At 38.3% G+C, this 16355-nt stretch overlaps 1 protein-coding gene across 1 annotated transcript; it reads right to left on the reverse strand.

Moving 5' to 3' along the window:
* Nucleotides 1-6511: 6511 nt before the first annotated feature.
* Nucleotides 6512-14387, reverse strand: purg (purine-rich element binding protein G). The gene has a single exon (XM_084160435.1). It carries the CDS (start codon nt 14057-14059, stop codon nt 13037-13039), a length of 1023 nt encoding a protein of 340 aa, XP_084016561.1. The 5' UTR covers nt 14060-14387; the 3' UTR covers nt 6512-13036.
* Nucleotides 14388-16355: the final 1968 nt, after the last annotated feature.

Below are 16355 nucleotides of genomic sequence, written 5' to 3' on the forward strand. Positions count from 1 at the left end.
TCTTGTGATTTTTGGTTGCACCTTTTGTCACCTTCTCCATAAATCAAAAATCACCCCGTCTCTAGACAAACTGCAGACCTGTACTTATACTGACTGCGGAGTGCGCATCAGTAAAACAGTGACGTTTTTCTGAAGACTAACATGTTTTTGGTAGACCATCATACATCATGTTTAATCTTTTAATGAAGATACATTGAATATGAAGAGAGAAAAAAAAGCTATCAAAAATACGCAGGAAATGACTGAAACAGGGAATACATGATGTTCTCTTACCATACTCAGAATCGTGGATACAAATCTTCAAGCTTGTCTCAGATGCATTTGTCACTCAAATGTGAGTGTCATACAATTTGTACTTGTAATTTAAGGGGACACTCTGCAAAGGGTTGCTGCAGGAGGAAATGGCTTGACCTCAAAGTCACATGTTCAGTTGCAAAGGCTCAGGAAGTCCCCGCCACTGCTACAGTTCACACCTCCTATAGCTGCATATTTAGGTTCTTACCACAAAGCCTAATATATTCTACTGAAAGAAAACAAAATGAAGACATCATTTCTCAATCCTGTTCATATACAGCTGACATGTTTGGTTTCGACTGAATACACAATCAATTGCCCTTTAATTGTTGTTGAATAGCTGTTCATAGTTTGATAATAGTTCCCTTATAATGAACTAAATGTTGAATCATGGAACATGTACTGATCTGAAAGATAAGCACTGCAGCACCCTGACCCACAGCTCATTCAGTAACAGCATGGCTGGTATGCTAATTACAACAGCTATAATACCTTCAACTACAAACAGTGTTGGGGAGTAGTGTACTACATGTAGTTCAACTAGTAATTCAACTACATTTTTCAGCAGCTTGGTGGTAGTTTAACTCAATTCTAATCTTGGTGGTGTTTTTAGTAGCTTGGTGGTAGTTTAACTCAATTCTAATCTTGGTGGTGTTTTCAGTAGCTTGGTGGTAGTTTAACTCAATTCTAATCTTGGTAGTGTTTTCAGTAGCTTGGTGGTAGTTTAACTCAATTCTAATCTTGGTAGTGTTTTCAGTAGCTTGGTGGTAGTTTAACTCAATTCTAATCTTGGTAGTGTTTTTAGTAGCTTGGTGGTAGTTTAACTCAATTCTAATCTTGGTAGTGTTTTTAGTAGTTCATTACTTTGTTGCCATGTAATGATGTAGCTAACTACTGGAACTACACTCTACTCTTTTAGCTAAAATAAAAGATGGATGAAATAGACAAGAATTTCCTTTCTTTTTCGGCATCAGATCTGCCTAATTCTCACTTGAAACATTGTTTTTCCGTTTAAGCTAAATTACACATTCTGTTATCATCTGATTCCAGAGTGATCTGTTCTTGAAATGTGTAATCTATGACATATCAGGTTTAGATATGATAATTTTTCACAAAGTAGCTTGGATGTAGTGAACTACTTTTTCAAAGTAACTTTAGTTTAAAAATGTAAAGCTGAAATGTCTTGAGTCAATAAGTATTCAACCCTTTGTTTTGGCAAGCCTAAATAAGTTCAAGCGTAAAAATCTGCTTCACAAGTCACATAATAAGTTTCATGGACTCGTCACTCTGTGTGCAGTAATAGTGTTTAACATGATTTTTTAATGACTACCTCACCTCTCTACCCCTTTGTACCCCACACTTTACCTGTAAGGTCCCTCAGTTGAGCAGTACATTTCAAACACAGATTCAACCACAAAGACCAAGGAGGTTTTCCAATGCCTTGCAAAGAAGGGCACCTATTGGTATATATATATTTATATATATATATTTTTAAGCAGATATTGAATACCCCTTTGAGCATGGTGAAGTTATTAATTACACGTTGGATAGTTCATCAATACACCCAGTCACTACAAAGATACAGGCGTCCTTCCTAACTCAGTTGCCGGAGAGGAAGGAAACCGCTCAGGGATTTCACCATGAGGCCAACTGTGACTTGAAAACAGTTACAGAGTTTACACAATACTAACCTAAATGACAGAGTGAAAAGAAGGAAGCCTGTACAGAATATACATATTCCAAAACATGCATCCTGTTTGCAATAAGGCACTAAAGTAAAACTGCTAAAAAATGTGGCAAAGAAATTAACTTAATGACCTAAATACAAAGTGTTGTGTTTGGGGCAAATCCAACACATCACTGAGTACCACTCTTGATATTTTCTAGAATGGTGGTGGCTGCATCATGTTATGGGTATGCTTGTCATCTGCAAGGACTAGGGTTTTTTTGTGGATAAAAATAAACGGAATAGAGCTAAGCACAGGCAAAATCCTGAAGGAAAACCTGGTTCAGTCTGCTTTCTAACAGACACTGGGAGATAAATTCACCTTTCAGCAGAACAATAACCTAAAACACAAGGCCAAATATACACTGGAGTTGCTTACCAAGATGACATTGAATGTTCCTGTATGACCTAGTTACAGTTTTGATGTAAATCGGCTTGAAAATCTATGACAAGACTTGAAAATGGCTGACCTGCAATTGACAACCAACTTGACAGAGCTTGAAGAATTTTGAAAGAATAATGTGCAAATATTGTACAATGCAAAGTTCTTAGAGACTTACAGCTGTAATCGCTGCCAAAGGTGATTCTAACATGTATTGACTCATGGGCGTGAATACTTATGTAAATTAGATATATTTGTATTTCATTTGCAATTCATTTACAAACATTTCTAAAAACATGTTTTGACTTTGTCATTAGGGGATATTGTGTGTAGATGGGTGAGAGAAAACAGATTTAATCCATTTTGAATTTAGCCTGTAACGCAACAAAATGTGGAATAAGTGAAGGGGTATGAATCCTTTCTGAAGGGAGGTACATGTAATTAGTGTGGATAGGTACACATTAGTGTGGGTACCAGGTAGATCTATACATTACCATATAAATGGGTGGTTGACATTATGGCAAACACAATATAACTTAATTTAAAATTGTGACATTACTAAAAACTTTGTTTTTTTTATCTTGGAATAGCTCATGAGTAAATTTATCCAGTGTTATGTGTTTTTTTTTTTCTCACAATTTTGAACCAAACATGCTAATTGTCCAATGGTGTGACTGACCCAGGGAAGATTTGGGAACTTTGAACTTAAGTAAATTAATGAAAACATGAATACAGTTCCCTTCACCTACTCTTGTACTTATGACACAGAAGTCTGTTTCAAGAAACAATAGTTCCCAAGTCCATTCATGATATTTCAAAAATAGTTCTGATTGATTTTGAGGATGAAATGTAATCAATGTCCAAATGGTGTGACACAATGCTGTGATTAAACAACGAGCCAGCATTTGGGCACCATTGCACGGGGAAGGGTTTTCTTGCAATGAGGAAATACAGAAGACATTGCTGGAGCACATAGTCTGAACAGATTGGCAGCTTTGTTGCCTGTCGTGTATTGTCCACGGGGTGAGGCCAATAAATAAAAATTAAAAAAAGGTGTTGTCTTGAACAAAACATTAAAATAATTGTTAAGCATGATTGCTTTCTATCTCGATTTTTATCTGTGAATCTTACTCAAAATGTAATGGGGTTATACATGGTTATAATCAATATATGAGGAAATTGTGTTTTCAATTGAAATTCCAGAATTGATTACTTATTTAAAAACAGAAGCAACTAATAATAAGTCAAAAATAATGTTTTTGTCTATTGGGGAATTAATAAACCTTTGAATTAGCATGAATTGTAATGTCACACCAGAGGACAAATTCAAGGCTATAATGCATGAAATGGTTAATTAAATAGGATTTATTTATTTTTATAATTGAAGGTGGCCACATAACATTTTGAATTGTTTAGACAGTTTATTGCAACCATATATATTTTTACGGTAATTTTAGAATAAATATTTTTTTCACTTTTGTTTTGGCCATATGGCAACTACGCAAATACATATACACTACCGTTCAAAAGTTTTGGGTCACTTAGAAATGTCCTTGTTTTTAAAAGAAAAGCAAATGTTTTGTCCATTAAAATAACATCAAATTGATCAGAAATACAGTGTAGACATTGTTAATGTTGTAAATGGCTATTGTAGCTGGAAATGGCAGATTTTTAATGGAATATCTACATAGGCGTACAGAGGCCCATTATCAGCAACCATCAGTCCTGTGTTCCAATGGCACGTTGTGTTTGCTAATCCAAGTGTATCATTTTAAAAGGCTAATTGATCATTAGAAAACCCTTTTGCAATTATGTTAGCACAACTGAAAACTGTTGTGCTGATTAAAGAAGCAATAAAACTGGCCTTCTTGAGACTAGTTAAGTATCTGGAACATCAGCAATTGTGGATTTGATTAAAGGCTCAAAATGGCCAGAAACAAATAACTTTCTTCTGAAACTCGTCAGTCTATTCTTGTTCTGAGAAATGAAGGCTATTCCATGTGAGAAATTGCCAAGAAACTGAAGATCTCGTACAACGCTGTGTACTACTCCCTTCACAGAACAGCACAAACTGGCTCTAACCAGAATAGAAAGAGGAGTGGGAGGCCCCGGTGCACAACTGAGCAAGAGTACAAATACATTAGAGTGTCTAGTTTGAGAAACAGACGCCTCACAGGTCCTCAACTGGCAGCTTCATTAAATAGTACCTGCAAAACACCAGTCTCAACGTCAGCAGTGAAGAGGCGACTCCGGGATGCTGGCCTTCTAGGCAGAGTTGCAAAGAAAAATCCATATCTCAGACTGGCCAATAAAAAGAAAAGATTAATAATAATAATAATAATATGCCATTTAGCAGACGCTTTTATCCAAAGCGACTTACAGTCATGCGTGCATACATTTTTTTTTTTTTGTGTATGGGTGGTCCCGGGGATCGAACCCACTACCTTGGCGTTACAAGCGCCGTGCTCTACCAGCTGAGCTACAGAGGACCACATAACTAAAGACCTAAGATGGGCAGTCTGAGATATGGCTTTTTCTTTGCAACTCTGCCTAGAAGGTCAGCATCCTGGAGTTGCCTTTTCACTGTTGACATTGAGACCGGCCATTTTGAGCCTGTAATCAAACCCACAATTGCTGATGCTCCAGATACTCAACTAGTCTCAAGAAGGCCAGTTTTATTGCTTCTTTAATCAGCACAACAGTTTTCAACTGATGTTATTTTAATGGACAAAAAATGCTTTTCTTTCGAAAACAAGGACATTTCTAAGTGACCCCAAACTTTTGAACGGTAGTTTACTTACAGTGCCTTCAGAAAGTATTCACACCCCTTGACCTTTTCCACATTTTGTTGTGTTACAGCCTGAATTTGAAATGGATTTTGTGTCACTGGCCTACACACAATACCCCATAACGTCAAAGTGGAATTATGATTTTACATTTTTTCCCCAAATGAATTAAAAATGAAAAGCTGAAATGTCTTGACTCAATAAGTATTCAACCGCTTTGTTATGGCAATCCTAAACAAGTCACATAATACGTTGCATGGGCTCACTCTGTGTGCAATAATAGTGTTTAACATGATTTTTGAATGACTACCTTATCTCTGTACCCCACACATACAATTATTTTTGAATAACTACCTCATTTCTGTACCCCTCTGTACCACATGAGGTTGGTGGCACCTTAATTGGGGAGGACGGGCTCGTGGTAACGGCTGGAGCGGAATAAGTTGAATGGTATCAAATACATGGTTTCCATGGTTTCCATTCGCTCCGTTCCAGCCATTATTATGAGCCGTCCTCCCCTCAGCAGCCTCCACTGATCTGTACCCCACACTTTATCTGCAAGGTCCCTCAGTTGAGCAGCGAATTTCAAACACAGATTCAACCACAAAGACCAGGGAGGTTTTCCAATGCCTCGCAAAAGAAGGGCATCTATTGGTAGAGCAGACATTGAACATCCCTTCGAGCATGGTGAAGTTATTAATTATGTCAACGATTGCAGCGTCATCCAAAGAGCAGACAAAGACCTACGCACCGACTGACTGCTTTCGGACCAGAATACCACCTTAGTCGTGCACTGAAGCTGGTAAAAGGTGGTTGAACAGCTCCCAGCAGCAAAGATGTTCTGGCTGGTCTGGTCTGGTAGATGGTCTGGCTGGTTTTAGCTAGTAGATGGTCGAGCTGGTTTTAGCTAGTAGATGGTCGAGCTGGTTTTAGCCCCTTACAGAAAAACCGCATGATTTCACGTGGGAAATCACATGATTTAATGTGAAATTTTACATGATCACATGTTTTCATGTGTGTAGTTTTACGTTATCACATGTTGCTTTACATGTTGTCACATGTTATCACATTAACTTCACAAGTGATCACATGAAAACGTGTTTTCGGAACAGTTCACGTGTGAAATTCATGTGGTTTTTCTGTAAGGGGCTGGTCAACCTACCTACCAGTTACCAGCTACCATGTCTCAAAACCTATCTAGAGCTAGCCAAACTGGTTAAACTGGTCAAGCTGGATTTTCCAGCAGGGTATGTATTAGGGACACTTATTCCCAAGTGGTACCAAACTTAACACCGAGCACAGGAAACATACTAAACAACTGGATTAATCTGGTGAACATTTTATTCAACAATAAAATAAAAGGAATGATGCGTAATACAACTGTAAAACATCCATATGTTCATCTATACCCTTCAAAGCAATACATCTGCTTCATTTTCCAAGACCGCATCATAACCAATTATGTATATAAACCCTGGATTGCTGATGCTATGTATCGGCCATATTGGCACTCCCAAGTAGGAGCAGTCCTCAATAGGAATCAATGGAATTCTACAGTATTTCAATTAAATGTTTCAAGGACAAAATTACAGGTATTTAAATATTGTTGTTGTTGTAGTGGGGACAGGAACATTAGTAATCTCAAAGAATTATACTTTAAGGAAAATGTTATATATTTTTAACTTTTATGTTTAGCTCACATTATATAATTTAAAAGTATGCATTAAGGTGTCTGTAATAGAATAAATGTTGCAAAAACTAATGTACACATTAATAAATGAATAGCTTCCAATGATGGGGGAGTGCCAAGATGGAGGCGCGCTGGCTTTAACACAGGGCCCCTATCAGTCATTTAGTGTTTATATAAATCATTGATCATAAGCCTTTGAAGACTGCATCCTCTTCAGCTTTACCCTCTCCGAACCCTGCTACACGTAAAAGCTATTCAAAGACAAAACATTTGAATCATTAGCATAAAAAAAGATTGTCTATAGATCTTTTGGAGCATACTCACAGAGGCAGGGTAACTGTAAATAGGCATCACTGATCCGATCACTATTTCCTTTGGCTGAAGTATCTTGTCACCTTGGGACTGACTGCTTTGAAAGCGGTAGGAGATACAGGTCTATGTCTCCCATCCGTCTAACTGTAGGGTGTCTTTTGCTTATAGCAAACAGAATTAGCTAAATGTTGTAGTAATGACAGACTCTCCCTGGGGCCAGTACAAACAACATACTGTTGGTAGTACGTCTTAATCGATGACGAGGCTTCCATTGACAGTAGGCTATTTACAGTTACACTGTACTATGTGTGTTCTGGGAAGACATCTTGTGAGTGCACAACATGTCGAACGTCAAGTTTTTTTTATCCTACTTTTGAAATGTCCTCTTTGCATGCATGCAGTTGGGTTCCATATAAGCACCTTTTCCGTTATCATATAGCACCATTTTTTATAGTAAATTTTTTTCCCCTTTTTCAATTTTGGACCCAACTGTTGGCATGCATAAACTTTAAAAAAACTTGTTTTTTCTCTGATAGGTTTTCTAAACGTTGAAATCTTTTACAAACATTACAAGGCAATTAATGGATATTCATACAGTACCATACATGTAGAACATGAACTATTACAGTACAGAGGTTAAAGAAAGTGCTAGAATACTAAACAATTGCTTTCTTGTTTTGAGTCATATAATATTCTATAGGACACGCTAACATTGTACATTACAATTATCCAAAGATACACTAAACATTTTTGCTTCACTATTTCATTTTTATATCATTACCATAGACAGTTATAGTTCTAAAATCCCACTGCAATAATGCCATGATAAACACAAAGCCAAAAGAAACAAACCAACAAAGCTTCTTCAATACCCATACTTTTTCACAGCACGCTACTACCTACACAACAATAAATTAGAAACATATGTAAATACACTATCACTTTTCCCAAGTGAAGCCTGGACTCCTTTTGTCTTCACTGTCACTCCTGCAGTTAGGTGGTTAGTAGTGTTTTGTGGAGCTCAAGTGCCAAGTAGCCTATGCTTTTGAAATGATAATCTCCTAAACATGCTTGAACATCATTGGTGTTTTGTGCAATAGAAATCTGTTGCAATAAACATCTCCCTCTTATTTCTTTCACAAGATTGACAGGTAATCTTTTAAATTTTCCAAATGTACCTTTGTTCAAAAAACGAATAAAAACAATAATCCTAATCAAAACAATACCATCACATTGTAAAGAAGTTTTAAGGCTTATAGGTTGTAAACCTTTTGTTCGGATGATAACAGTCCAAATTCAATTCATTCAAGTTATTTATAAGAGACAAACACAGCCTTCAATGATGACCTTGCTTGCTCTTACAAATACTTTTTGACCATCCAAGTCTAGTTGGATATCAGGCCGACACACGATCTTGTACGGTTTTCAGGCAAGCTAAAAATACGGAATAGTCAATCAAATTCAAGTGTCTTTCTTGGATAATACCGGTACGTCATTATATTTTCTGGGGAGTCAATTGAGAAATACACCACCTTTAATAGATTTAAAATAATAATAATAATAATAATAATAAAGTGCAGAAAGCAGTACATAATATACCAGACAAATGTAATAGAGTAAAACAGTATAATATATCTTTCATTTCATGTTAAAATGTATCATTGACTTAATTTCATATATTTTTGTTTAGTAGAGAAATAAGCAGCAGGAAACCTGTGTGCACGTAATCTAAAGTGGTTGCTTGTTTGATCATTTTGGGTTGATAGTTCCACCCACGTGAAATGGTTCAGGGACATTTTTTCAGCAAGATCTGGAGCATGTACAGTTTTTTCAAGACAACATATTTTCCCTATAAGTGATTAGCTCCTAATGTACAACAATTTAGTACTTTGCATTGGAAATGGTAGCATTTGCTGCAACCATAAGGAGCTGTAAATTTGTTTAATTTGCTTATCATCACGACACCACTACAACTTGGATTTCATCCTTAAACTTGACAATCAAACAAGACAAGTTACACTCAAAGAACATTTGTCTTAACCATACGCCTACAGCAGTCAGAAAGGTATGGACATTTCATTTTGTATAATTTCACAAGAAAACAGAGAAAGCTCAAGCATATTCACTAAATTGTGAGAACTTTTTGAGAACTTAAGGTAGATATCAACCCCATTGGACATTGCTAGCTGCCCTTATTATTACAACGACCCAATCCAAGTAGACAAAACAATGCCATAACACTGTAAGACCTTATTTCAAAGGGGTCACAGTGGGTTCAGGTAAAACAACACTAGGAGCCGAAGGGCGGGCTAATAACTTCAGGGCCACTATCTGGGTCAGTTCATCTTCAAGTGCAGCTATTTTGAGATTAAAATAGGTGATATCAACATCTAGCAGAAGATTAGCCTTTTGGCGTGGTAATTTAAGTGCATGATTGTCACGTCAAAGTTAAACCAACGCATGGATCATGTGGTCCCTCCATGTCAATTAAGTAAGAAGCAGCAGAGAAAAGTTTTATTTTTTTATTTTTTTAAAGTGCTTTCTTAGGGAGGCTTGAGTTTTAATGAGCAAATAAGCTGTGCATTTCACTCATATTCTCTCTCCATCTCCAAGAGAGGAAAAAAGCCATTGTTTATGGCCTAGGCCAACATTTCTCTTACTTTGCCCCAAAGATACTGTGATCAGCCTTATGATCTCAAACACAAAATCACTGGGCATCTGCTCTCTAAAATATTAATATAAATTAAAGCATATGGGAACAAACTTAATATATTCCACATTTTGGTTAAATGTGAGATCCAAATGAATGTTGGAGGAAAGTTGTGCTTCTAATTATTTTTCTATAATGAGTTGTAAAACTTTTCATGTTGGAATTCAAGTGGAATTTCCATACCACACATTAGATAACAAATAAACACTGAATAACCAGACTATTCTTGCACTTTTCATGCACTTCTTTTCAATGGTTTGGATTGCTACCACTAAGAATGAAAAATAAATACTGGTCTTTAAGATATCAAAAATCATAATATTAAGTTTTGTTTTAGAGACAATGATTTTTAACCTAGTCTTTTTTGTCATTGACCTATCCTTTTTTCATAATATACAAAGTACCTATTTCCTTGAGATTCGAGATTCAGTCAACTGTATTCATGTGGAAACCACAATATGCCTTAACACAGACTGTGGAAACCTATGCGATAGTAGCATGATGCATTCTGAGTGTTCTATTTGGTTGTTCTCTCTTCAATGGATCTTCCATGCGGGACAAAATGTACAGAAAATGTAATTTGTCCATTTAAGCTCTGTAGAAGAACCACCGTTTTATAGACTCTATGCAAGGGGGGCATAGTTGCTAGGGAGTTGCAGCCAAAAGGAAAACAATGAAGAAATATGAACGCTCTGTCAGACTATTTCATACATCCTTTATCACCAGATGCAAGGGAAAGGTAAAATAGGATTTTCAGCACAGAATGTTGGTTACAACTAGTACAAACAATTGTTAAGCCCTTACTAGTTCTGCAAGATCATTTGTCTAGCAGACATGTGAAGAGGTGCTCAGACCAATGAGGTGTATCCTATGTGGATTAGCTAGGTCATCAGCATATGACATTTCATATCACTGACCATATCAGCCCCATCACCATATCTGGCATTAAGTCTATGGGGCGGTTTCCTGGCCACAGACCCTAAATTGTGAAAATTATTAATGGAGAAGAAAAAAAATCTGTACAGTTTCATATCGCAATATTATTTTTGGACAATATTATATCTATATTTTTTGGCTACTGTAGGTAGCGTTAGCTAGCGCTAGTCGGCTGTACCTGCGCCAAAACGCTGGTATCTTTCCTCCTATAGCCTGTTCTCCATCTTCTTAAATAGTGAGCCAACTTGGTTTCAGCCATTTTATAACCCTGACTGATCAGAACTGGTTTACTCATCTCTCTCGTCTCTCTGCAGCAGACATACGGTGAGCAATACGTTTGGAACATCAAATCGCAATATCGAATCACAATACATATAGAATTGTGAGAATCGCAATACATATCGTATCGGCACCTAAGTGTTGTGATAATATTGTGAGGTACCTGGCAATTCCCAGCCCTAGTAAGAATTGTATAATAAAGCTCCAGAGGTCTAAAATGTGGCAACAAATGAGATGTGGAGGAAGACAGAATATCACCTGTCATTTAAAGATCTCAGAGGTGCCTGTGACAAGGGCTAAACTGTCTGCTGCCTAACCAGCCTCTACATTTGTTGAGACTAACACATAGGCAACAAAGCCTATATCAATAAAGATCATCTGTGTTAGGAGCTTTTCTCAGCATGACTTGAGACTAAAAATATTGTATGGCAGATCATCAAAAATCCACGTGAGAATCCACATGAGAAATTTGGTTTTCACTTAAATTCATTTGTTAACACGTTAATAAATTACACAGTCAAATGCATTAAAGAACTTTCAAAATACACAATGTGATAAGGATAATTTTGGGGACACTGACTAAGTTGCACCTGTAAGTAAGGGTATCTGGGGTGTATTGATAGCTGCATGGGCTGGATCTCAATGTTTCAAGTATCATTGCAAGATTTGTGAAGGCATCAGAATTTCTACTGAAATTCTGGATCATGAGCAGCTTTAAGGCTACACCAAGTCTGCGTTCCAAATGGCACCGTTTTCTCTTTATAGTGCACTACTTTTGCACTATATATAGGGAATAGGGTGCCATTTGGGATGCATCCCAAAACATGGAATGAACATCTACTGTGCTCGGTGGTGCGATAAAGGTAGACTGCATGAATAAAAGCCTATCTTTCTGTCAAAGCTGTGTGTGAATGTATATGAGATGACGCAACACTAATGTTCTAAGTAAGTAATTACAGCATCACTGCTGATCAACAATTTCTTGATTGACATCTGCCACATTTGTATATCATATCTAAGCCCATGACTCATATCCTTTCATATTGGCATTAGATGGTTATTTTGCAGACAGACATTGTTTAAAGATACATGTTCACATAGTAGTGCAGCATGTGTACCAGTCAGTTTCAGTTATTATTCCATTCTTTGCCATGTCATGTCATGTTTGGCATGAAACGGAGTACAAGGAGTGGAATGTTAGCAAAACAGGTTCTGGATTTCAGGCTAGTGGTAGTGTGCATTTCTATCAAGTATTATTATTATTATATTATTTGGTTAGTGCCCAAACAACACGGAAAACAATACCCGAAATCCTTCATCCTTGTTTATTCTATACTAAGACGAAATCCTCAAGCATTAAATACTAACTACACAGGGCAAATTATTGTTGATGTTTAAACAACAATATAATGTCTAGCCTTCAGCAGTAACTCTTACAATACACGCCCCTACCAATGCTGGTGGAATACCGGAAGTTGTACACTATCATGTCTCACCCTGAGGTATATGGGGCTCACCTTTTTTTTTTCTCACTCAAACAAGCACGTACATTCACACACACTCTGCAATTATTTAAATGGCCAGTCGACCACAACGAAACATTTTTCTACGCTTCATATAAATGACCTAGCTATATCATCATCTAGCATTTTGTATATCTGTTTTCATTGTGCAAGAATAGGCAACCCGTCCTCCTTCACCGATTTCAAAACGGATGCCATAATCTAAATACATGAATGAAACACAATAACCATGAAAAAATGTAAAAGTGCTAGTTGACAATAGTCATACAGTACAGTATTATAGAGGTACATTAAGAATACTTTTTCTTATAAACTAGGCTATTGTCACGTTTAGATTTTCCCTTTCCCGTTTTAACCCACCATCACTAGAAACCTCTAACAACCATAGTATGCCATTGTCAATCCTCTTGGTCTTCACCGTCCTCGCGAGGCTCTGTCCTCTTCTCGTGACAGGTGAAAATTCGCCGCATTTCTCCCTCATACCTGATGAAATTCTCTCCAAATCTGGCCCAGGCTTTCATGGGGACTGTTATGGTGTTTCTGTATGGCTGTCGTACCTCGCTAATCTTTAAAAAGACACCGTACCGGTTGGAACCAACGTCGAAATAAAACCTCTTATTGTCCACTCGAAAGGATTCTGCCTCGGGAAGCTCGGGGGATTCTTCGTGGTTCCTATTGCCTCTTCCACGTTCATCCGTGGCATCGTCATCGCCGTAGTCTTCAATCAGCTGCGACAGTGCATCTCTGAATTCGATTAGCCCTTGAGCCGGCAACACTATGGTCTGCTCGATGCCCTGGCCGTAGTAACCCATGGTGCCATGTCCTCTGCTGACGGTCTGTCTGATGCGGAGGAACCTGCCTCGCTGGTTCTCTTTCAGATCCAGATAGTACTTTCTATTGTCTCTCTCAATGAATTCACTCTTCAGGACGCGATGAGTATGCTCCTCCGACACCGCAGAGCCGGTGGGAGACACTGATGCTGCGTGGTGGTGATCCTGCTGTCTTCTGCGGGAATCGTGCGGGCGGCCCTGGCCATTGCTCTGCTCTTCTGGCCGTGGTACCAGGCCACCTCGCAACCCAATGTGAGCGTAATAATCGATGAAGTCCCCCAGGCAATATCGTAGATCGGGTGCCATTGACATAGACAGCGTTAATTTGCTCTTCCTGATGTTATCATGGCGGCCTCTTCCAATCCAAACCTCTGCAATTTTTAGGAATCTGCCCCGTGCACTTTGTTTTACGTCCAAATAAAACCGTTTCTTCTGGATATCGACACGTTTCGAGGCAAGCTCCTGTATGTCTATGCCCTGCTGCTGTGTGCCAGGGTGAACATACTGTTGAGGATATGCGCCTCTCGTCATGGAATCTGATGTAATCCTTCCTCTGCCTCTTTCCATCCCTCTTGAACATGTATCAGCCATAATTATTTCGTTTCCACCACAGTTAGCACACGAAAAATTGCTTATCCATTAATAGCCAACATGCTGTCTTTCAGGTAAGCATATTAAATTAGCTAGCTAGCCTGCCAGCTCGTGGCTATAGTAGCCTAACACGTTTGAAAGATGCCTCAAATTATGTAAAAATGGCAGATACTAGGCAGGAATCGTCAGCAGATCGAGTTTCTGTGTCCTGATTAAAGGTCAAGCGTAACGTTTGGTGCCATTTCCATCGTAAACCTTGGCAAGCCGGGTTACCTAGCTACCCCTGTCCCTGCGTCTGACACTTCTCCCCCGTCTGCTGAGAGGCTATGAAAGCTGCTAGCCTACTGAAATGAAAGGAGAAATTGTCCAATCCAGGGTCTCTTGCTTCGGTACAGCGGCTTGATGAGCCCAATGAACCCACCCACTAAGCACGGACCGACGCCAACGTCTTTTGGACGTCTTTTTTTGGTCCTGTCCGGATCAGCCATTTTTTGGGGGTCTTTTTTTTGGGGTGAGGTCAGGACCAGCCTTGATTTCAACATAGACGTCTATGATTGGTTCAGATTTTGTCCAGTCAGTAAAGAAAAGTAGACTATAGTACAGTACAGTAAAGTAAAGTATAGCTCAGAACAGTAGAGTACAGTATAATGTACTGCATTTTACTCTACTTTACTCTAATGTATTCTACTGAACTAAACTGTACATTTTACATTTACATTTTAGTCATTTAGCAGACGCTCTTATCCAGAGCGACTTACAGTTAGTGAATACATATCTTTTTTTATACTGGCCCCCCGTGGGAATCGAACCCACAACCCTGGCGTTGCAAACGCCATGCTCTATCAACTGAGCTACATCCCTGCCGGCCATTCCCTCCCCTACCCTGGACGACGCTGGGCCAATTGCGCGCCGCCCATGAGTCTCCCGGTCGCGGCCGGCTGCGACAGAGCCTGCATTCGAACCAGGATCTCTAGTGGCACAGTTAGCACTGCTGTACTCTACTGAATAAAACTCTACTGTCCTGTACCGGACTCTACTGTGCTGAACTATGGCGTACTGTACTGTGCTGTTCAAACTTGTGAAACAGCCTAGACATCTATGATTCGTTCAGATTTGGTCTGGTCCTGACTGACCAAATTTGTACTTGTTTGGGGGCGGAGCTCATTAGAATAATACCAAGCATGTTTTGCAAGTGTTTGCTTTTACATTTACATTTTGGTAATTCAGTAGACATTCTTATTTTCAACATCTGTAAATTATCTATATTCAACTTTCCTTCAGAACTGAAAATGAACCTGATTTCAACGTCCGGAAAATACGTATTTTCAAATCAAATCAAATGTTATTTGTCACATGCGCCGAATACAACAGGTGTAGACTTTACAGTGAAATGCTTACTGACGAGCCATTTCCCAACAATGCAGTTAAAAAGTAAGAAACATTTGCAAAATAAAAAAAGGAAATAGTAACACAATAAAATAACAATAATGAGGCTATATACAAGAAGTACCGCCCCCAAGTCAATGTGTAGGGGTATGAGGTAAGGAAATAACAACACAATAAAATTACAATAACAAGGCTATATACAGGGAGTACCAGTACCGAGTCAATGTGCAGGGGTTCGAGGTAGTTGAGGTAATTGATGTAATATGTACATTACATGTTGGTAGGGGTAAAAATGACTAGACAATCAGGGTAGATCATAAACGGAGTTGCAGCAGCGTATGTGAAGAGTGTGAAAGTGTGTCTATGTGTGAGTGTGTGTGTGCCGTCAATATGCATGTGTTTGTGAGTTGTGTGTGTGTGAATGTGAACGTATGTATTGTGTGTGTGTTGGAGTGTCTGTGTAGAATGTGTAAATGTGTGGGTAGAGTCCAGTGAGTGTGCATATAGCCGGTGGAAGAGTCAGTGCAATTTATATATATACAGTACCAGTCAAACGTTTGGACACACCTACTCATTCAAGGGTTTTTCTTTATTTTTTAAAACTATTTTCTACATTGTAGAATAATAGTGAAGACATCAAAACTATATATTTTGATTTGTTTAACACTTTTTTGGTTACTACATGATTCCATGTGTGTTATTACATAGTTTTGATGTCTTCACTATTATTATACAATGTAAAAAATAGTAAAAATAAAGAAAAATCCTTGAATGAGTAGGTGTGTCCAAACTTTTGACTGGTACTGTGTATAAAAAGGGGGTCAATGCAAATAGTCCGTTAGCCATTTGATTAAGTGTTCAGCAGATGTATGGCTTGTGGGTAGAAGCTGTTCAGGTGCCTATTGGTCCC

The sequence above is a fragment of the Coregonus lavaretus genome (genome assembly GCF_964263955.1).
Source record: "Coregonus lavaretus genome assembly, chromosome: 4".
In the NCBI taxonomy this organism is placed as follows: domain Eukaryota; kingdom Metazoa; phylum Chordata; class Actinopteri; order Salmoniformes; family Salmonidae; genus Coregonus; species Coregonus lavaretus.

Excerpts from the sequence above, each read along its gene's own strand:
- purg (XM_084160435.1), bottom strand. The coding sequence starts at position 14,059 with ATGGCTGATACATGTTCAAGAGGGATGGAAAGAGGCAGAGGAAGGATT.